The sequence below is a fragment of the Ornithorhynchus anatinus genome, chromosome 4 (genome assembly GCF_004115215.2).
Source record: "Ornithorhynchus anatinus isolate Pmale09 chromosome 4, mOrnAna1.pri.v4, whole genome shotgun sequence".
Taxonomy (NCBI): Eukaryota; Metazoa; Chordata; class Mammalia; order Monotremata; family Ornithorhynchidae; genus Ornithorhynchus; species Ornithorhynchus anatinus.
The window spans coordinates 32,978,180-33,001,232 of NC_041731.1; the positions used below are offsets into that span (position 1 = coordinate 32,978,180).

General features: G+C 52.6%; 1 protein-coding gene across 1 annotated transcript in view; it reads left to right on the top strand.

Annotated features, from left to right (window-relative positions):
- The first annotated feature begins 4,124 nt into the window (after positions 1 to 4,124).
- Positions 4,125 to 23,053, top strand: part of PTPA (protein phosphatase 2 phosphatase activator) — a 36,498-nt gene continuing 17,569 nt past the window's right edge. Inside the window, exons 1-7 of the mRNA XM_007662333.4 lie at positions 4,125 to 4,327; positions 8,750 to 8,847; positions 12,292 to 12,378; positions 14,179 to 14,304; positions 18,691 to 18,808; positions 21,444 to 21,543; positions 22,505 to 22,629. Coding sequence (XP_007660523.1) covers positions 4,303 to 4,327; positions 8,750 to 8,847; positions 12,292 to 12,378; positions 14,179 to 14,304; positions 18,691 to 18,808; positions 21,444 to 21,543; positions 22,505 to 22,629 — 679 coding nt within the window. The 5' untranslated portion in view covers positions 4,125 to 4,302. The remainder of the gene's footprint in view (positions 4,328 to 8,749; positions 8,848 to 12,291; positions 12,379 to 14,178; positions 14,305 to 18,690; positions 18,809 to 21,443; positions 21,544 to 22,504; positions 22,630 to 23,053) is intronic.

Below are 23,053 nucleotides of genomic sequence, written 5' to 3' on the forward strand. Positions count from 1 at the left end.
CTCATCTGTACAATGGGGATGAAAACGGTGAGCCAGCCGGGTGACTTTGAGCAAGCCTCTTCACTTCTCAGGGCCTCAGGGCTTAAAACAGTGCTTGGCACATAATAAGCGCTTAACAAATACCAAGATGATGATGATTATTCTCTGTGCCTCAGATCCCTCATCTGTATAATGGGAATGAAGACTTGGAGCCCCATGTGAGACAACCCGATGACCCTGTATCCCCCCCAGCGCTTAGAACAGTGCTTTGCACATAGTAAGCGCTTAACAAACCTGGTTACCCCCCAGCGCTTAGGACAGTGCTCTGCACATAGTAAGCGCTTAACAAATACCAACATTATTATTATTAAATGAAAAATAATAATGATGGCCTTTGTTAAGGGCTTACTGGGGGCAAAGCACCGTTCTAAGCCCCGGGGAGGATGCAAGGTCATTAGGTTGACCCACATGGGGCTCACATTCTTAATAACAATAATAATATAATAATAATAATGTTGGTATTTGTTAAGCGCTTACTATGTGCAGAGCACTGTTCTAAGCCCTGGGGGAGATACAGGGTAATCAGGTTGTCCCACATGAGGCTCACAGTCTTCATCCCCATTTTACAGATGAGATAATTGAGGCACAGAGAAGTTAAGTGACTTGCCCACAGTCACAGGGCTGATAAGTCGCAGGGTGGGGATTCGAACCCATGATCTCTGACTCCCAAGCCCGTGCCCTTTCCACTGAGTCACGCTGTCAGTGCGCGACTGGGGAGGATACAAGGTCATCAGGTTGTCCCACGTGGGGCTCACAGTCTTCAGCCCCATTCTACAGATGGGGTAACTGAGGCCCAGACGAGTTAAGTGACTTGCCCAAAGTCACACAGCTGACAAGGGGCAGAGCCAGAATTTGAAACCATGACCTCTGACTCCCAAGCCCGGGTTCTTTCCACTGAGCCACGCTGCTTCTCGGCTCGGAGCCACTCCCAGCTCTGCCACTTGTCAGCTGTGTGACTGTGGGCAAGTCACTTCACTTCTCTGGGCCTCAGTTCCCTCATCTGTAAAATGGGGATTAAGACCGTGAGCCCCACGTGGGACAACCTGATTCCCTTGTGTCTACCCCAGCGCTTAGAACAGTGCTCTGCACATAGTAAGCGCTTAACAAATACCAACATTATTATTATTATTATGGGCTCCTCTTCGTGGCTTGGGAGGGCCCCGGAGCCTGGGTCCTCGCTTGGTCCCCAGCTCCCGTGCCTGGAGTTTAATAATAACAATAATGACGGTATTTGTTAAGCGCTTACTATGTGACAAGCACTGTTCTAAGCGCTGGAGAGGATACAAGGTGAGGAGCCCGGGCTTGGGAGTCAGAGGTCGTGGGTTCTAATCCCGACTCCACCCCTTGTCAGCTGGGTGACCTTGGCTAAATCACTTAACTTCTCTGGGCCTCCGTTCCCTCATCTGTAAAATGGGGATGAAGACTGTGAGCCCCATGTGAGACAACCTGTTTACCTTGTCTCTCCCCCAGCGCTTAAAACAGTGCTTGGCACATAGTAAGTGCTTAACAAATACCAAGATGATGATGATTATTCTCTGTGCCTCAGATCCCTCATCTGTATAATGGGACTGAAGACTTGGAGCCCCATGTGAGACAACCCGATGACCTTGTATTCCCCCCCAGCGCTTAGAACAGTGTTTTGCACATAGTAAGCGCTTAACAAATGGCATTCTTCCCCTTGACTCTATTTATTGCCATTGTTCTCGTCTGTCCGTCTCCCCCGATTAGACTGTAAGTCCATTAAACGGCAGGGACTGTCTCCATCTGTTGCCGACTTGTTCATTCCAAGCGCTTAGTACAGTGCTCTGCACATAGTAAGCGCTCAATAAATACTATTGAATGAATATTTTTGGAGGGGTGGGGGGGCATCATCTCCGCCTTGGTTCACTGTTCCAAAGGGGGAATTCCCAAGCCCCATAGGAACATGGCTGCCTAGGGCCAGAAACAGAGAACCAGCGTGGCTCAGTGACAACAGCCTGGGCTGGGGAGTCAGAGGTCATGGGTTCTACTAACCCCGGCCCCGCCCCTTAATAATAATAATAATAATGTTGGTATTTGTTAAGCGCTTACTATGTGCAGAGCACTGTTCTAAGCGCTGGGGTAGACACAGGGGAATTGGTTGTCCCACGTGTATTTTTTGTTGGTATTTGTTAAGCGCTTACTATGTGCCGAGCACTGTTCTAAGCGCTGGGGTAGACATAGGGGAATCAGGTTGTCCCACGTGGGGCTCCCAGTCTTAATCCCCATTTTCCAGCTGAGGGAACTGAGGCCCAGAGAAGTGAAGTGACTTGCCCACAGTCACACAGCAGACCCTTGCCAGTTGGGTGACTTTGGGCAAGCCGCTTCACTTCTCAGGGCCTCAGTTCCCTCAGCTGGAAAATGGGGATGAAAACTGTGAGCCAGCTGGGTGACTTTGGGCAAGCCGCTTCACTTCTCAGGGCCTCAGTTCCCTCAGCTGGAAAACGGGGTTGAAAACTGTGAGCCAGCTGGGGGACTTTGGGCAAGCTGATTCACTTCTCAGGCCCTCAGTTCCCTCATCTGTAAAATGGGGATGAAGCCTGTGAGCCCCTCATGATGACCTGATGACCTTGTATCCCCCCCAGGTGCTTAGAACAGTGCTTGGCACATAGTAGGCGCTTCACAAATACCACAGTTATTATTCTTGTCTGTCTCCCCCAATTAGACTGTAAGCCCATCAAAGGGCAGGGACTGTCCCTATCTAATAATGTTAATAATGTTGGTATTTGTTAAGCGCTTACTATGTGCCCAGCACTGTTCTAAGCGCTGGGGAAGATATAGGGTGATCAGGTCATCAGCTTGTCCCACGTGAGGCTCACATTTAATCCCCATTTTACAGATGAGGTAACTGAGGCCCAGAGAAGTGAAGTGACTTTGCCCACAGTCACCCAGCTGCCAAGTGGCAGAGCCGGAAGTTGAACCCATGACTTCTGACTCTGAACCCAGGCTCTTTCCACTGAGACATGCTGCTTCTAAGCGCTTAGTACAGTGCTCTGCACATAGTAAGCGTTCAATAAATACTATTGAATGAATGAATATTATTATTAGGCGTGGCTCAGTGAAAGAGCACGGGCTTTGGAGTCAGAGGTCATGGATTCGAATCCCGGCTCGACCACTTGTCAGCTGGGTGACTTTGGGAGCGTCACTTCACTTCTTGGTGCCTCAGTGACCTCATCTGTCAAATGGGACTGAAGACTGTGAGCACCACGTGGGACAACCTGATTCCCCCGTGTCTCCCCCAGTGCTTAGAACAGTGCTGGGCACATAGTAAGCGCTTAACAAATACCAACATGATTATTATTGAGAAGCAGCGTGGCTCAGTGGAAAGAGCCCGGGCTTTAGAGTCAGAGGTCATGAGTTCGAATCCCAGCTAGTCACTTCACTTCTCTGGTCCTCAGTTACCTCATCTGTCAAATGGGGGTGAAGCCTGGGAGCCCCACGTGGGACCACCTGATTCCCCCGTGTCTCCCCCAGCGCTTAGAACAGTGCTGGGCACAGAGTAAGCGCTTAACAGCATGGCTCTGTGGAAAAAGCACGGGCTTTGGAGTCAGAGGTCATGAGTTCGAATCCCAACTCTGCCACTTGTCAGCTGTGTGACTGTGGGCAAGTCACTTGACTTCTCTGGGCCTCAGTTCCCTCATCCGTAAAATGGGGATTAAGACTGTGAGCCCCATGTGGGACCACCTGATTCCCCTGTGTCTCCCCCAGCGCTTAGCACAGTGCTCTGCACCTAGTAAGAGCTTAACAAATACCAACATTATTATTTATTAACTTCTCTGCGCCTCAGTTCCCTCATCTGTAAAATGGGGATTAAGACTGTGAGCCCCACCTGGGACAACCTGATTCCCCTGTGTCTCCCCCAGCGCTTAGCACAGTGCTCTGCACCTAGTAAGCGCTTAACAAATACCAACATTATCACTATTATTATTCTTAACACCCTCATGATCATTATTAGGGCTCTTGCCCTAATCCAAAATGGTCGCTGCCCTTCACCAAGATGGCCGCCCCGCAGCCTGGCGGCCTTTCCCAAGATGGCCGCCGCCCCGCACAAACATGGCGGCCGCCCGGGCCGTTGGGGGCCGTTGGGGCGCGCCCCGCACCAAGATGGAGGGTTTTCGGTGGTAAACGGCGGGCGGGTTGGATTCTTTTTCGCCTCAGAAGCTTCCCGCCGCTCCCGCGGAGGGGGGGAGGACGGACCGACAGGGGCGGGAGAGGGGAGAGGCCTGAACCGGCTGCGGGAGGAAGATGGCCGAGAGCGAGCGGTCGCCAGGTAACAGCGGGGACCGGCCAAGGCCTCGGAGGGGGGAGGGATGAGGGAAGCGGATAAGCTATTCCCCTCTTTATTTTATTCATAAACAGTCCATCCCTTTCATTCGATTATCGTCTCTTTTGGACCGTCTCCCCCCCGAGCAGGGAGGGGCTGTGGCCCAGTTGACCTTTCCAAGCGCTTAGTCCAGTCCTCAGCCACGGAGCGCTCAGTAAATACCCTTGAACGAATGAAGGAGTGGAGGACAGGGATGCTGTTCGGGAAGCGGCGGGGCTCAGTGGAAAGAGGCCCGGCTTGGGAGTCAGAGGTCATGGGTTCAGTTGATTAGACTGTAAGCCCGTCCAAGGGCAGGGACTGTCTCTATCTGTTGCCGACTTGTTCGTTCCAAGCGCTTAGTACAGTGCTCTGCACATAGGAAGCGCTCAATAAATACCATTGAATGAATGAATGGTTCGAAATCCAGGATCTGTCCCTTGTCAGCCGGGGGACTGGGGGCGAGTCGCTTCACTGGGCCTCAGTGACCTCGGCTGGAAAATGGGGATGAAGACTGGGAGCCTCCGATGGGACGAGGTGATTACCCTGTCTACCCCAGCGCTTAGACCATAGTAAGCGCTTAACAGATACCAATATTATTATTATCTGTCAGGTGGAGGGGGGGAGTTGCCCTCCCTGGGGCCTTTCCAGGTGGGCAAAGCCTGCGAGGGCGGCCGTGCCGAGGTGCCCAGGACCGTGTGTGGGTATAATCAATTATAATCTCTCTCCCAATTAGGCCATTATAATAATATTGTTGGTATTTGTTAAGCGCTGACTATGTGCAGAGCCCCGTTCTAAGCGCTGGGGGAGATACAGGGGAATCAGGTTGTCCCACGTGGGGCTCACAGTTTTAATCCCCATTTTACAGATGAGGGAACTGAGGCTCAGAGAAGTTAAGTGACTTGCCCACAGTCACACAGCTGACAAGTGACAGAGCTGGGATTCGAACCCCTGACCTCTGACTTCCACGCCCGGGCTCTTTCCACTGAGCCACGCTGCTTCTCCATTATCCCGCCACTGGACAGGGATGGTCTCTGTTGCCCAAGTGGACCTGCCCAGCGCTGAGTAATTCCTTTGGAACAGTCAACCAAGGCGGAGATGGTGCCCCCCCTCCCCTAATAATAATAAGGATGGCATTTGTGAAGCGCTTACTATGTTCTAAGCGCCGGGGAGGGGATATAAGGTCATCGGGTGGTCCCACGTGGGGCTCACAGCCTTCATTCCCATTATACAGGTGAGGCCACTGAGGCACAGAGACTCGGCGCTTGGCATGTCCCTGTACATTGTAAGCGCGCGATAAATATGATTGAATGAAGGAAGAGATAATAATAATGCGGGTGAAGCACTTCCTATGTGCCAAGCCCTGTTCTAAGCGCTGAGATAGATACGAGGTAGTCCCACGTAGGGCTCACAGTCTTCATTCCCATTATACAGGTGAGGGCACTGAGGCACAGAGACTCGGCGCTTGGCACGTGCCTGTACATTGTAAGCGTGCGATAAATATGATTGAATGAATGAAGAGATAATAATAATGCTGGTGAAGCGCTTCCTATGCGCCAAGCCCTGTTCTAAGCGCTGGAATAGATACGAGGTAGTCCCACGTGGGGCTCACAGTCTTCATCCCCATTTTACAGATGAGGGAACGGAGGCACAGAGAAGTTAAGTGACTTGCCCAAAGTCACACTGCTGACAAGGGGCAGAGCCGGGATTAGAACCCACGACCTCTGACTCCTAAACCCGTGCTTTTTCCACTAAACCGTGCTGTTTAAGGCGCGTCCACCGCGTGGGCATGATGGCCCGTGAGGCCTAAAAGAGGGCCTTTTAGACAGGGCCCCGCCACCGCCTGGCATCGTTTTCTGCCACCCTGCCGGGGCCGGGCCGCCCTCTCCCTTAAGCTACAGATGGGGAGCGTTCCTGGATTGGAGTTGCCCATTGCGTGAAAACGGCAGTTAGGAAAAAGGTGGATCGTGTCAGGGAGACCCGGTTGGGATCTCCCCCCGCCACTCCGCTCAGCAAACTTGCTGGTTCCAGCATGGCTAAAATAATGTGGCACCCCGCAGAGAAGGATGGTAGGTAAAATGGGTCTTAGAGAGAGCATTGATTTTTCCACCTCACCTCCTAATTCCTGTGGGGGATCTGGAGGTAGGGCCATAGCAGCCAGAGCAGGTGGATTATAATAATTATGTTGGCATCTGTTAAGCGCTTACTATGTGCAGAGCACCGTTCTAAGCGCTGGGGGAGATACAGGGTAATCGGGTTGTCCCACGTGAGGCTCACAGTTTTCATCCCCATTTTACAGATGAGGAAACCGAGGCACAGAGAAGTTAAGTGACTTGCCCACAGTCACACAGCTGACAAGGGGCAGAGTTGGAATTCGAACCTATGTCCTCTGACTCCCAAGCCCGGGCTCTTTCCACTAAGCCATGATTATCTCTCTTTGGTGCTGATTTGTACTTTCCAAGTGCTTAGTACAGTGCTCCGCACACAGTAAGCGCTCAGTAAATACGATTGAGTATGAGCAGCTGCCCTTTTTGCTGGCTCTGTCCGTTCCCCAGAAATTTGGGCCGGGAACGCAGCGAAAAGTAACCCCTCGGCTTCTGAGTATGGGGAGCCGATTACGGCTGCAAAGGGAGTGTTTTTCATCATCACCTGCTCCGGTTATTGCCTCTCTACTCTGCTCAGTTCCCTGTGAGTGTGAAGAGGGAGTATGTGGACGTGTGTCTGTCAGTGTGTAGCTGCACCTGTCTGGTTGGGGGAGTGGGGCCGGAGCTGAGGAAATAGTTCAGGTGAAATTCATTCATTCAGTAGTATTTATTGAACGCTTACTATGTGCAGAGCACTGGACTAAGTGCTTGGAATGTACAATTCGGCAATAGATAGACAATCCCTGCCTAATGACGGGCTCACAGTGAAATCTTCAGGTCGGGTACAATTACTAAAAAAAGGGTTTTGAAAATCCCAGTGACAGAGTTTCCTTACGAAAGACACACTCCCTAACCGTGAGGTGAGAAGTACTGGGAGTAATTTGAATGCTCTGTCTGGGGAGGAAATATCTCATGCTTTGCGCACAGAATGAACTCTGGGCCTTAAAGGGCCATTGAGAGTAAGATGGCCTGGTTTTCAGCCGGCCTGTCTCCCGTCTGGTATTTACGCAGCTCCAGAAGCCCTTTTGTCAGATGTTTTTATTTTAAAACGCCCAGCCGCCCTCTTCCGCGCCCCCCGCCCCCGAGTCTTGTCCAGCGGAAGCGGCGTGTGAGTTTCAAGGGGCCCGGAAGGGCAATCAATCGGAGGTATTTATTGAGCACTTACTGTGTGCAGAGCTAAGTACTTGGGGGAGAGTAATAATAATGTTGGTATTTAAGCGCTTACTATGTGCAGAGCACTGTTCTCAGCGCTGGGGGAGATACAGGGTCATCAGGTGGTCCCACGTGAGGCTCACAGTCTTAATCCCCATTTTACAGAGGAGGGAATTGAGGCCCAGAGAAGTGAAGTGACTTGCCCAAGGTCACACAGCTGCCAAGTGACAGAGCCGGGATTCGAACCCATGACCTCTGGCTCCCAAGCCCGGGCTCTTTCCACTGAGCCACGCTGCTTCCCGACACAGCGGAGTTGATAGACAAGTTTCCTGCCCACAGTGAGCTTACGATCTGAAGGGAAACTATGACTTTGGGGTCAAGATGGGGGTAGAGGCCCTCTTCCTCTTCCCCCCGCAAGAGACACACTTTAGGTTATATTGTGGAGTGTAGTATATTTCTGTACTTCTGGATCAACGAAGGGGAGGGCTGGGTTGGCAAGAGCCTTCATTTCATTCATTCAGTCGTATTTATTGGGCGCTTTCTATGTGCAGAGCACTTCAGTGGCGCCGTGCCCAAGAGAGAGGAAATTTTAAAGCTCAGATTCTGTGCCAAAGTCTGTCTCGCATACCTGGTGCTTCGTGTCTGGGGTCACGTTGGTCACACGACCTTGTGGTATTGTCCCTTGCTATCCTCACCAGGACTGCAGCTGAGGCGGGCCCTTTCCTATCGATCGAAGGATTCATTCATTCCGTCGTATTTATTGAGTGCTTCCTGCGTGCAAAGCACCGTACTAGGCGCTTGGGAGAGAACAATATAACCGATTCCCTCCCCACGTCGAGCTCACAGTATAGATGCCTGGGGGTGCCTTGGGAAAGGAAAGGAGTATCTCTTTTTCAATTCAGAGGAACTGATGGGAAGTGCGATGTGTCGGCATAAACTCTCATTTTGGGTTTGGGAGTAGGTTACCAACATTATTATTACCTCCCGTTTTGGGAGAGTGAGGTGGAGAGGTGGGTAGTGACGGAAAAGGAAGGGGTTGGGGGACAATTGTCCGGCTGCTGTGAAGGATGTTTACCGTTTCTTTCTCCTTGGCCAGACTCCTCTGAGGAGGCTCTTCCGGTCACTCAAAACTTCAAGATCCCAAAGAAGGAGATAAACATGGTTCCAGACATGGGGAAGTGGAAACGTTCTCAGGTATGTGACCAGCAGGCCAGGCTGTCTGCGCTTTAAGCGTTCCCTGCTTCCAGGGCTGGGGGGAGCCGGGAGCAGATCTTCTCACCTCTGCCCTCAGAGAGTCTGGGTTTTCCTTCAGAGAGGGGTGTGACCTAAACTGCAGAATTATTGCCACATAGAGATATGGCACGGTCTCCTCCTCGGCCCCTGAAGCTTCTGGGTCTCCGTCATGCCTGTGGAGTTGCAGATATCCACGCTTTAAGGAGGAAGCGAGTGAGTCCGCAGTTCCCATCTCTACGGCAAGCAGCCCTCGGTCACAGACAGATGTTCGCGTCCAACAGCCCCGTTGGATTTGAGCCAAAGGTGACTCTGCTGCCTCAGAACAAGAGCGGAGAGAAGCCCTCATTCTGCTGCACTCACTAGAGGACTGTGCCGTATTGAATTTTCTGATTAGGGATGATTAAGGGTCAGCCACTAAAAACCCAGTTGTAGTCCTTGACTCTCTCCGTGGCTTTTGGCGTTGAAGCAGAGGTGCCCCGAAACCGCAATCTGAGCCCAGGGCTGGAATTGGAACCCTGGCTAATAAGGCTTTCCAGGGGAAACATCCCAAAGCCTTCCTTTAAGGGAGCGTTCCCTAGCTGTCAGGCCTCGGAGCACCTGAAGGTCTCGGAAGAGCTGAGTGATAGACAGTAGGCGAGCTCAGTCCTTTCTCAACGTTTGTTTCATCCGGTTATTTAAGGATCGCTTGTTTGCGGGGGGGGAAAAACCGAATAAGAGAAGGGCGTTTATTGCTCAGAAGGAGAAATCTCCCCGGGTGTTGAAAACGATTCTTGCATCACCTGGCCCGATGTGCTTGAGCCTATGTTTATCGGAGCCTGTTTTCAGCTTACCCAATACTTTACTTCTCGGCACCTACCCAACCTGTCAGCTTTTCACTAGTCGAGGAGCCTGGTTGACGTGCCTCGGTCCTGCTGGCATGATTCAGATTGTCGGGGCTGACTCCGGGGCTGGTTCTTAAAAAACTGCTCGTCTCTTAGATTTGGAAAGACTCTGAAAGTCTGGGAAAGCAGAGGAGGAACTTATTTTTTAAAAAAATGGTACTTGCATGCTTTCTATGTGTCAAACACTCTTTTAAACGCTGGGCTAGATACAGTTAAGTAGGTTGGACACAGTCCCTGTCCTGCATGGGCTTGTAGTCTTAAGTAGGAGAACTGAGGGACAGAGAAGTTGCCCAGGTGACTTGTCCAAGTAATTGCGGAGCCGGGAATAGAACCCAGGTCCTTTGACTCCTAGGCTCTTTCCACTAGACCGTGCTGCTCCTCAGCAGTGGGTGGTTGGCCCTGGCCTTGTCCTTGTGTTTCTTTTCACTCTTAGTTCCCAGTCACCTTCTAGTCATCCCCGTGCTCTTTGCATGCTAAAGAGGATGCCCGGCCCAGGCCGGGAACTTTCCCGGGATCACTCCTGCCAGTCAGGGAGTGAGCTAGGATCCGAACTCGCCTTTCCTCCTGGGTGTAGGCCTCCCGGGTGGGTCTTTCTAGGGAAGGAGGCCGGAGTAGGTTGAAAAAAGCCGGCTGCCCAGATGCGACGCAACTTGCTTATTCTCCTTGGGGACTGTTGGAGCCGGTCAAGGGGGAGGATCCTGGCAGAGGAGCCCTCCGGCCGCCTCCAGGGGATCGAGGTTGTCAGTTCAGTCCCGAAGGGGCGGGAGCCAGGGCAGGGACGCGTGTGCCGAGAGGAGGGTCCTACAGGGTCTCGGGAATGAGAGCTGGGGGTGGTAAGGCGATAAGAAGAGATGCAAAGATTATCTTGAATGCCAGAGGCTCATTTACCCAACTCGGGGCCAGTTTGTGGGTTTGGACGGAGGATCGGGTTGCGGGACACACCCGACAGGCTGTGGGGGCGAGGGAAAAGGGGCCTGTGTTTTGCCAAATTTGCAGAGCCACTGGCTTTTAGTTTTTACCGGAGGGAATAAGCGCCCAGCAGAATAGGAAGGGTGCCCCGATGGTGGTGTCGGCGCAGTGCCCTCTCTCTCCTCCTCACCCACCGCGCTCCCTGGAGCGCTTCCTGCTCCCGCCTCCGGTTCTGCCCTTTGCCCCACTCTTTGCCCAGCCCACCCGCCACCATCCGCACTTGCAGCCGCTCTTCCAGCTCCAGTCTGGGGAAAGTTGAGGAAGAGCAGAAATGGCGGTGGCGGTTTGGGTGGCCATTTGGGTGGCCAGTCTAGGGCTTATGTGGCTCCAGACGCTTTTACTTTTCAGGGTTGTTGTTTCAAATGTCCAGCTTTCCCTCTGCCGTGGCTCCCGCTGCCAGGGAAGCACAATGGCTCCGGAGGGAGAAAGCAGCGAGGGTGGTGGGTGGCGAGGAAGGGGGTCAGGTCCTTCCCCCACGCAATACACATGTCACCTGTTACTTCCCAAGTAGCAATAATAATAATAATTATAACTGTGGTATTTATTAAGCGTTTACCATGTTCCAGGCACCACTCTAAATGCTGGGATAGATACAAGTTAATCGGGTTGGACACGGTCCCTGTCCCACATGGGGCTCCCAGTCTCCATCTCCCTTTTACAGATGAGGGAACTGAGACATAGAGAAGTGAAGTGACTTGCCCAAGCTCACACAGCAGACAAGTGGCAGAGCCAGGATTAGAACCTAGGTCCTTCTGACTCCCAGGTCCAGGCTTAATCCATTAGGCTGTGCTCCTTTTCTAATAAGCCTCACTGCTGTTTCTCTATTTGGGTCTATTCGAGTGCTGTCGGTGGCCAACCTAGAAAGGCTAGGAATAGTGGAGGAGGGGGAGGGTTGGTCTGAGGGGGGGATGGAAGAGTCCCCGGGTATTTTGGGTGAGGGGCAGGGTGAGTGCCGGGGAGGTGTGGGGTGCTGGGGGTCCAGACTCCTCTTCTTGAAGGGGACTGGCACTCTTGCCCCTGTGAAACTGAGGCTCATGCCCATTCGAGGAGTCTCCGATTTCCAGGTGTTTTTTTTTTAAATTGATATTTCTTAGGCGCTTACTGTGTGCCAGGTACTGTATTAAGTGCTGAGGTAGATACAAGATATTCAGGTTGGACACAGCCTGGGCCTCACAGTCTTAATCCCCATTTCCCAGATGAGGTAAGTGAGGCACAAGGAGGTGAAGTGACTTGGCCGAGGTCACGCAGCAGAAAGGGAGTGGAGCCGGGATCAGAAGCTTGGTCCTTCTGACTGTCGGGCTCAGACCCTACGCACCAGGCTCCGCTGCTTTTTGCCACCGAGTTCCAGGGTCATTAGAAACAGGTTTGAGGTCCCGTTTCACTGCCTCGCCTCCTCACTGCTGCTAAGGCCGGGAGCCTCCGGGTGCCGCGGATGCTTCCTGGGTAAAGTCTCTGCTGCCGGAGCTTTTCCCCGGAGCGACTGCTAGCAGCCAGGAAACAGGGAATGTGGTGCTGACTGGAACTGACTCCCTCTTCTTTTTCTGCTTGTTTGCAGGCCTACGCAGATTACATCGGCTTCATCCTCACCTTGAACGAAGGGGTGAAAGGGAAGAAGTTGACCTGTGACTACAAAGTCTCAGAGGTAGGCGAAGTCGCGTAAGCCCCCGCTTGGTCGCGAGCGCCTCCCGACCTGGTCTTTGAGTGCGTTTGGCTTTTTAGTCGCGGGGTAGAGTGGCTTCCGGATGACCCGTGGCTCACCCAGAGAGCTGGTGAACAGTGAGGGGTCCCCGCGGACCTGAGCTGCCCCCCCCCCCCCCGGAGACGGATTCCCCCCCGAGAAGGCCCGCCGTCGCGTCGGGCCCTCGGCGGCCTCTCTGGTCCCGATACCCCAGTTCACCTTCACCTGTAGGTGTCGGGCCTCTCGGGTTTTGGCAGCCGGGTCCGAGTTGAGGTTTGGACTAGCCGGCACCGCCCGACTCTGCGGCCAAGGCATTGGGCAAATCCCGCCCCTCCCCGTGGCCCAGTTTCTCGCCCCCCCGCCCCCCCCCCGCCTGTTCCCACAGACCGAACAATCGCCCCTTGCTGTGGGGAGGGGCGGCCTGGCCTGATTGCCCGGCAAACCTGCTAAACTCTGGCAACGTTGGCGGTCGGGGTGAGTCCGGGCTGGAGCGAGAAGGGCCGTACGGGCTGCTGGGTAGCCCACGTGGGCCCATCCTGCTACCCGCTTCCAGGGAGGGGCTGATGGTGGAGGGAGGAAGCCTTTTCCACCGACCCCGGCTCGGGAGCTGGGACCGCGGGCCCGGCGAGGGTCTGGAGGGGAAGGCCGGAAGAGGGTTTTTGTTCTCGGTGGGCCAGGGTGGCGGTGGGGACAGGGTTAATTAGAGGGGAGCTGTCTAATTATACCCGAGCCGGTCCTCGGTTACCGAAGCTCTTCCTGACTCTGTAATTGTCTCGGGAACTTCTGCGTTAGACGCTCCCGCCTACGAGGTGTTTTCTTACCTCAGTATGTCCCTGAGTCTTGGCGACGGGGGCCTCCTGAGCAGAGGGAGGTGACTTGCACCCTAACAAGTAGTCCCGCCCTCCATTCCTCTTCCAGGTACTTGCTCTTTAGCTTGGGGTCTTGGGAGCCCTAACCCCCTGTGCCCGGGATGGCCACGGGGGCTCCTTCCAGAGGGGCTGTCCTGGCGAAGGACTCCTTCCTGGGGGTGTCCGTTTCTCCCCGCCCCTCAAGATGGGAGGACCAACTGGCTCAGGTGCCTCAGGGTGAGCTGCTCTTTGCGGCATGGCATTGTCTAGGCATGTCACCGGGTAGTGTCCAGGCTTTAGAATCCAGCCCTAATGGGCAGGTGAGGAGTAACCCCCAACCTGTCACTCCAGTTCTCTTCCCAAGAGCTAATAATAATAATGACTGTGGTATTCGTTAAGTGTTTACTGTGTGTCAGGCACTGCACTAAGCGCTGGAGTAGTTACAAGGTAACGAAGTTGGACACAGAGCTCCCCACATCGTCTTACTTTTGGCCCCACGCATTCTCATAAAATGTCCTAATAATAATAACGTTGGCATTTGTTAAGCGCTTACTATGTGCAGAGCACTGTTCTGAGCGCTGGGGGAGATACAGGGTCATCAGGTTGTCCCACGTGGGGCTCACGGTCTTCATCCCCCTTTTACAGATGAGGGAACTGAGGCACAGAGAAGTGAAGTGACAAGCGGACAAGCGGCGGAGCCGGGATTAGAACCCGTGACCTCCGACTCCTAAGCCCGGGCTCTTTCCGCTGAGCCACGCCGCTTCTCGTAACTGAAGAGACGGGTTGGGTGGTGTGAGGCCATCGGGCAGAAGCCGCGCGCGGACTCGAAGGGCCAGGGCCCTCAGTGACACGCTAGCCTTGGGGGGCTGGTCTGCCGACCGCTTCCTCTCTGCTCTCTGTCCCTTCTTCGTCACAGTCCATCGACAAGCTGATGGCGCTTCTGAACACTCTGGACCAGTGGATCGACGAGACCCCTCCGATGGACCAACCTTCCCGGTTTGGCAACAAGGCCTTCAGGACCTGGTATGCCAAGCTAGACCAGGTGAGGGGGCCCCGGGGGTCTCGCTCAGGCCCAGTGGACGGGGTCTGCTCGGCTCTGGGGGCCGGTGGCCGAAGTCGTCCGGGAAGCCACAAGCGACAGAGGACCTGGGTTCTGATCCTGGCTCGGCCACTTGCCGGCTGTGGGACCTTAGTTAAGTCACTTCTCTGGGCCTCAGTTTCCTCATCTGTAAAATGGAGATTCAGTTCCAGGTCTTCTTACTCAGACTGGGAACCCCACGTGGGCTAAGGACTGTGCCCGATCCGATGATCTTGTATCTGTCTCAGTGCTCAGGACCCGGTTCGGCACAGAGTAAAGCGCTTCAGAGAAGCATCACGGCCTCGTGGCAAGAGCACGAGCCTGGGAGTCAGAGGATGTGGGTTCCAATCCCGGCTCCGCCACTTGTCTGCTTTATGGCTTTGGGCAAGTCACTTTAACTTCTCTGTGCCTCGTTTACCTCATCTGTAAAATGGGGATAAAGCCCGGGAGCCCCACGTGGGACCACCTGATTTCCTCGTATCTACTCCAGTGCTTAGAATAGTGCTTAGCACATAGTAAGCCCTAAATGAATACCGTAATTATTATTTTTGCTTAAATTCCTTCGTACCTTTAGTGAACGCTTACTGTGTGCAAAGCACTGTACTAAGCACATACTATTACTGTTATAATTATTACTAATTGTGATAATCATAATAGTGATAATTTAAATAATAAGGATTGCCCCTCCTGCATGGGACACTGAAGGGAAACAAGACGGGGACGGCAGCAGTCAACAACTCTGGATGAGACCAGAACTAGCCAGTCAAGCTTAAGTCTTTGACCCTTCTAGGAAAGTAAGGGATAATGTTTTTCCCTCACTGCTCGATCTGAGCCCCCTTTCCCTCTCCTCCTCCCCCTCAGGACTGTGCTCATTTGTATATATTATTTATTACCCTATTCATTTAGTTAATGAGGTATACATCCCCTTGATTCTAAGCAGCGTGGCTCAGTGGAAAGAGCACGGGCTTGGGAGTCAGAGGTCATGGGTTTGAATCCCGGCTCTGCCACTTGTCAGCTGTGTGACTGTGGGCAAGTCACTTCACGTCTCCGTGCCGCAGTTCCCTCATCTGTCAAATGGCGATGAAGACTGTGAGCCTCACGTGGGACCAGCTGATTCCCCTGTATCTCCCTCAGCGCTTAGAACGGTGCTCTGCACATAGTAAGCGCTTAACAAATACCAACATTATTCTTATTATTTATGGCGATAATGTCTTGTTTTTGTCTCGTTCCGTTTGGCTCTGCCGTCCGATTAGACGGTGAGCCCGTCGTTGGGCAGGAACGGTCTCTCTCTGGTGCCCAAGTGTCCATTCCAAGCGCTCAGTCCAGTGCTCTGCACATAGTAAGCGCCCAATAAATACGACGGAATGAATATTGAATGGACGATGCTACAATTCCCCCTCAAATCCTTCCCTCCTGTCAGTGTCCCGTGGATCCGCGGGAGGAGGGGAATGGAATCCATGGCAGGTCTCTGCTGCCCCCTCCCGGTCAGCACCAGCCTCTGGCTTTTGAATTGGGGTAATAATAATAATAATAATGATAATAATAGTAATGATGGTATTTGTTAAGCGCGTACTCTGTGCCAAGCACTGTTCGAAGCATCGGGATAGATACAAGGTCATCAGGTTGTCCCACGTGGGGCTGACGGTCTTCATCCCCATTTTACAGCTGAGGTAACTGCCTTGCCCCATGCCATCAGTGGGGTTTGGGCCTTCCAGTTAATCAGGGGTATTTATTGAGCGCTTATGGTGTGCAGAGCACTGTACTAAGTGCTTGGAAGTATAGCAGATCTGGTAGACGAGTTCCCTGCCCACAACAACCGTACAGTCCATTTACTCATTCGGTCGTATTTATCGAGTGCTTACTACTACTACTAATAATGTTGGCATTTGTTAAGTGTTTACTATGTGCCAAGCACTGTTCTAAGCACTGGTAATCCATGGATCCATGGATTACCTGGATACAAGGTAATCAGGTTGTCCCCCACAGGGCTCACAGTCTTCATCCCCATATTACAGATGAGGTAACTGAGGCACAGAGAAGCATCTTGCCCAAGGTCACCCAGCTGAGAAGTGGTGGAACCGGGATTAGAACCCGTGACCTCTGACTCCCAAGCCCGGGCTCTTGCCACTAAGCCATGCCGTGGGCAAAGCGCTATACGGAACAGTTGAGTTGGTTGACACTCTCTCTGCCCTCAAGATGCTTAGAATCTAGTGGGAATTCAATCCCCATTTTACAGATGAGGAAACCGAGACACACAGAAGTTAGGTGACTTGCCCAAGATCACACAGCAGGCAAGTGACACCTCCCCATCTGTAATTTATGGTAATGTCCATTTCCTCCCCTAGGTTATGAGCCCTTTGAGGGCAAGACTCATGTCTTCTAACTTGGTTGTACTCTCCCAAGTGCTCAGTGCAGTGATCTGAACAGAGTAAACACCCAGTAAATACAATTATTGGGTTGGTAATTATGGAATTTATTAAGCGCTCCTTAGGTGTGAAGCACTGGGGTGGACACAAAAAAGTTAGATTGGACCAGGTCCACGACCCACATGACGCCCAGCTTCCAGCCGTGGTCTGTCAGGGCAAAGGATGGGGTGAAGATGAAATTCTGGGCAGGGGTAGGGAATTGAGAAGGGCATGTGTCATTCCTCCTTCCCCTGATCTGGGCTCTCCATCTCCCACAACGCTCACTGTGTGTAGAGCACTGTACTGAACACTTGGGAGAGTATAGTACAACGGAGTTGATAGACATGTTCCCTTCCCACAACGAGTTTAACAGCACCTGTGTGAATCATGCGGAAGAAGGACCGTGTAGTGAAATTTCCTAGTTCTTCCGGGTGGCGAAAATCCCTGCAGATGGTGATGAGACTATAAGACCATCATAAAGCTGACTTCATGGGTTGGAAAACGGCAGGCAAGCTTCAGTGTGAGAAGGGCCAAAAAAATTCACTTAAAGAAAACTATTCCAGATCACGTCTCCGTAATGATGGGCTCGGAGATATCAGATCCATCTCGGGAAGGACATTTCGGAGACATTTTTGACTTTTAAATCATTGGTCCGATACGCGACAGAATGCCAGGTACATCACGAAGGGAATAGAAAACCGAGCAGAAGGCAGACGAGTTTCACCACTATATAAAACCACTGTTCTCCTGCACCCAGGGTACTGCGTGTCCGACTGCTCACTTAAAAAACAAATTAATTATGGTATTGTTTACCGTGTCAAATAATGTTCTAAGTGCTGGGGCAGGTACAAGTTCATTCGGTCCAGCACGGTCCCTGACCCTCATGGGGCTCACAGTTTGAGTAGAAGGGAGAACAGGTATTCCCATTTTGCAATTGAGGAAACTGAGGCGAAGTGAAGTGACTTGCCCAAGGTCACCCAGCAGACAAGTGGCAGAGCCAGGGTTAGAACCCAGGTCTTCTGACTCTCAGGCCTGGACTCTTTCCAGTAGGCCACAGTGCTTCTCTGAGGAAGGGCAGAAAATGAAGGGACCAGTTCCCACATAAAGAGGCTCCAGAGAAGGGCAGCTCAGAGATCGGAAAAGCTTCTTGACGAGGGTAAAGCGGAAGAACAGGAGACTGGAAAGACACGGGCTGGGAGCGAGGGATGAGATCGAAGTCTACAGGATCAAGAAGGGGGAGGATGGGGTGAGCGTGGGATCATTCTTCACCGAACCCCACAGAGCCAGAAAGAGGGAACGGATGCCCTTTGAAACTTGTCAAAGGGATAACTGCCAAGCCAGCGAAGAAAAAGGAAACGTTTAAAGGAAGCATTTCCGTACACAACGGTGGAAGGCCAGTGGGCAGATGCACATTGAAAACAGCTGACCCAAGAAGGGTTTGGATGGATGAACAGTCCGGGATGGGTCACCGGAGGGAACGTGAAGGATGTAGAGGGGAGAGTTGGGGGTGTTAACTCTAGGGTTCGGGTGGGTTCTGGTTATTTTTATTCATGTCTGTCTTCCCCTCTAGACTGTAAGCTTGTTATGGGCAGGGAATGTATCTGTTGTTATATCGTACTCTCCCAAGTGCTTAGTACGGTGCTCTGCGCACAGTAAGTGCCCAATAATTTCAATTAAACGAATGAAAGTGGGGGCTCAGGAGGGCATCGGTGTGTCCTGCCGCCACTGGGAGCAGAATAGTGGGTCACTGGTGTCACCCGGGAATGGGGGGCACACAGTGCCATCCGTACCATACCCGGCCCTCCCTACTATTTAGGCCCTGAGTCGGACTGTGTCCGACCTGATTACCTTGCATCTACCCCAGTGCTTGACACGTGGTAAGCACTTACCAAATACTGTGATTCTTTTTCTTATGGCCTTCTGACTGTCAGTGTATTTTTCGCAGGAAGCAGAAAGCTTAGTGGCCGCCGTGGTCCCCAAACATCTGGAGGCAGCCGTGCCCGAAGTGGCCGTTTACCTGAAGGAGTCGGTGGGGAACTCCACCCGCATCGACTACGGCACAGGTAACCGAGCCCCCCTGGACCCGGCCGCGCTCTGTCTGGCCGCACTCTGTGACGGGGCGTCGCGTGCGGGAAGCAGCATGACCTAATGGGGAGGGCACGGCCCTGGGAGTCGGAAGGTCATGGGTTCTGATCCTGACTCCGCCACCGGTCTGCTGTGTGACCTCCGGCAGGTCACTTCGTTTCTCTGGGCCTCAGTTCCCTTATTTGTAAAATGGGACTGAGCCCCATGTGAGACAGGGACTGTGTCCAACCCGCTTGGCTTGTGTTCTCCGCCCCGCAGCCTAATGCAGTGCCTAGCACAGAGTAAGCGCTTAACAAACACCACAGTTAACATCGTGGTCCGGGGCCGCCCGCCCCTGGCAGTCAGTTGCTGCGGGCGCTATCCTGTCAGCCAGGAGGAGCCCCAGGAGTCTAAGGTGCCTGATCTGCAGCTCTGCCCGCTAAGATCAGCGGACCTGTCAGTCCGGACAGCAGAAGGGAAGACGCGGGGTTTGAGGTGGTGAGGCCTGCGGGTTTCCAACCCGGCCAGCCAGGGGGAGGAACCCTTCTAAGGCTGAAGGTCCGAGCTCCACCCGTCCCTGCCGTCAGCATCTGTAGGGAATTCCTTGATGGAGCCGCGAGGATGTCGATCTTTGCTCGAGTCCTCCTTGTCATTTGCACAGCAGACGGGACTCCCGACGGGTTCTTCCCGTGGTCCCGGGACCTCTGAGTGAATGTGTTTTAAAGGTGCTATGAGATCACCATGTGTAGTGGAGCAGGGATTTGACTGAGTTGGATAATCAGTCAATCAATAAATGGTATTTCTTGAGAGCTCATCGCTATCTAATCAACCTTCGGTCCATAACTTTAGAGCAGGGAAGGGGTCTGCTAATTCTGTATTCTCCCAGGTGTTTAGTACAGTGCTCTGCACAAAGCAAGCACCGACAAATGCCATTAATCGATGGATCTTTAAATGCTTCCTTCCCCCTATTTGTAATTTACTTTAGTGTTTGTCTCCTCCACTAGACTGTAAGATCCTCGAGGGCAAGGATCACATCTAATTACTGTACCCCCCAAGCGCTTAGTACGCACATTAAGCGCTCAGTTAATACTTAGCGATATTGGTTGATGAATCACCCAGGAGCACAAGATAGAACTGGAGCAGAGAGAGGGTGGTAGACTGCGCTTTTCTAACTTTGGAGATGAAGTTTTGAGACCTCTTCCCCTTCGCTGTCCCCCAGGTTGGTGGTTGATGGGGATTTTGGGGGTTACAACTCTGTTGTTCTCTCTCAAGTGTTTAATATAGGGCTCTGCACAGGGAGAGTGCTGTTGATCGATAATCCAAATAATCAATTGCTAAGCACCTTCTTGGATATTTAAAAGGCATATGCCCTGCCCTCTAGGAACCTATGTTCTACTGAAACAAACTTCCACACGAGCCAGAAATTACACATGGCCTTTATTTAACATTACCGTGTACTTTTCTTCCTCCCTAGACTTTTAGCCCCATGTGGGACAGAGATTGGGTCCAATCTGATTATTTTGTATGTCCCCCAGCGCTTAGTACACTATCAAGTACTTGACAGAGAGTGAGTGCTTAACTGTGAAACCTCACAATCCAAAGTTATGCACTTCAGTTTTGCGTATTTTGTTTGGAAACTAGTGACAGTGTTTCACTGAGGCTGAGTCCACTTGGGCTGGGCTGCCCCAACCTGACATTTATTCGTTCAGTTGTATTTATTGAATGCTTACTGTGTGCAAAACACTGTACTGAACGCTTGGGAGAGTACCATATAACAATAAACAGACACATTCCCTGCCCACAACAAGCTTACAGCTCAGAAGACCGGCTTGCACCAGAGACTTGTAGGATGGAGGGAGAAAGGAAAGGGTGTAGGGGATTTTGGTGCATTTTGATGGTGATACAATGGGATCTTTTTGAATCAACAGCTTGAACCTGGCATGTGTCGGTCAGCCCCCAGGGCCTGAACTGGCCAAATGGATCCAGGTGGGGAAGTGTTCAGTCTGTTCCTAGACTGGAAGCTCCCTGAGGGGCAGGGACCGCATCTATTCCCACCTGTGTATTCTCTCCCAGTAAGCGTTTAAATGTTATTACCGTTACTCAGTTGTGCTCTCCTAAGTATATAAGCACCCACAGTAGAGCTCAGTAAAAGCTACTGACCAATTGATTACTAGGACTGCAGCACCAGAGGGCTAGAAGGGCTCTCAGAGTTGTGGGTGGGGAAGGGCCCCTCGGGGTACGGTGGTCTAGGAGAAGCAGCGTGGCTTAGTGGATAGAGCACAGGCCTGGGAGTCAGAAGGTCAGGGGTTCTAATCCCCTCTCTGCCACAGTGTGACCATGACAAGTCATTTCACTTCTCTGGGCCTCAGTTCCTGCATCTGTAAAAAAAAATGGGGATTAAGAGTGTGAGCCCTATGTGGGACAGGGACTATGTCCAACCGGACTAACTTGTTTCTACTCCAGCGCTTAGAACAGTGCGTGGCACATAAGCCCTTAATAATTCCCATTTATCATTATTATAGATGTGGTTTGGTTTCCTTCCCCTCCCAGGGGCATCCTGCCTAAGCATCTTTCTCCCCTCCACAAGCTGAACATCAGCTCCCCTAACCTGGGCTTGTATTTCTTCTCCCCCAGGGCACGAAGCTGCCTTTGCTGCCTTCCTCTGCTGCCTCTGCAAGATTGGAGTCCTCCGATCTGAGGACCAAATGGCCATTGTCTTCAAAGTGTTTAACCGGTGAGGAAGAGAGAGGGAGGGAGGCAGGCAGGCAGAGTGGAGGAGTGGGGCCTAGCTGGGGCAGGGTGGAGTTGGCTTCTGTGAGGCCGGTATTAGGGGAAGTGTGGAGTGGGGGAAGGAGCTGATCCAGCCATTTCTCTCCCGCTCATTCTAGTCCGGTAAACTGTTGGATATCCTCAGACCTGTGCCTACCCCTCCCTGCCCTCAGCTTTTGCTGCCTCTGGGGATCGGTTCACCTACAGATAAACCAAAAACCACACCCACGCTGTGGGAAGCAGCGTGGCCTAGTGGAAAGAGCCCGGACCTGGGAGTCGGGAGACCCGAGTCCTAATCTCGGCTCTGCCACTTGTCTGCCGTGTGACCTTGAGCAAGTCACTTCACTTTTCTGCGCCCCAGATTCTTCAGCTGTAAAATGGGAACTCCGTACCGGTTCTCCCTCCTACTAAGACTGTGAGCCCCATGTGGGCCAGCGTCTGTATCTACCCCAGGGCTTGGAGCCGTGCTTTGACACATAGTAAGCGCTTAACTAATACCATTAAAAAGGAAAAAAAATCTTGGAAACTGCAGCGATGGGCTGCCGGTTCTGGGCTCTGGGCTTTTTCCTGGCAGCGGTCTGTATCATTGTTCACAGAGCTCTCTGCTGTCCTCAAACGCCAGGAGGGGAAGAGGGTGGAGTGGGAGGTTGCCGGGGGAGAAGGAAAGGAAGAAAGGGATAGTGTCCCTTCCTGCTGACTTTAAAGATAGCAAGGTGATTTGGAGCCTAAATGCATGAGAAGAGTACCAACCGATGCTTAACTTATGCAGATTTCTGCACATGCCTCATGTATGCAGATGAACTGGGTAATTTGCAGAGGCAAATGGTCCCAAGCTGTTCTGTGATTCCTGCCCTCACAGTTGAGGGGTTGAAAATCCACCCCTGTTTGAATCCCGCTCCTGACCCCGGCTCTGATCTCCTCACCAGGTACCTGGAGATCATGAGGAAGCTCCAGAAAACCTACCGGATGGAGCCAGCTGGAAGCCAAGGAGTGTGGGGTCTGGATGATTTCCAGTTTCTGCCCTTCATCTGGGGCAGTTCTCAGCTGATAGGTAACGGAGGGGTTCCCCCCGACCCCTAACCCTAACGCTCCCACCCTGCGGTGCGTCTCCGGGCACCCTCCCCTTTCCCTTTCCCTTCCTTCCCCCTTTCAAGAGCCCTGAGCCCTGCAGACGGTGACAGCTTGTAAACTGGGGCATTAAACCGGCTATTGACTGAGGCTGTTTGTGGCTGACCTTCTGCTGTGAGCCAGTGTGGTGGAGCTGGGGGGAGGCGGCAGGGAGAGCACTGCGGAGATAATGGGAAGTGAGCTGGGGCCCGGCTTCTTGTTTAGCAGGCTAGTGTGACATCCAGCCCCCAGCCCAGCCCGAGGCCGCCTTGGGCTCCTTGTATAGCGGGCTGATGTGAGATCCAGCCCCTGGAGGCTTTGGATAGAAGGCTAGTGTGAGATCCAGCTTCAAGCCCGTAGCCAGAATG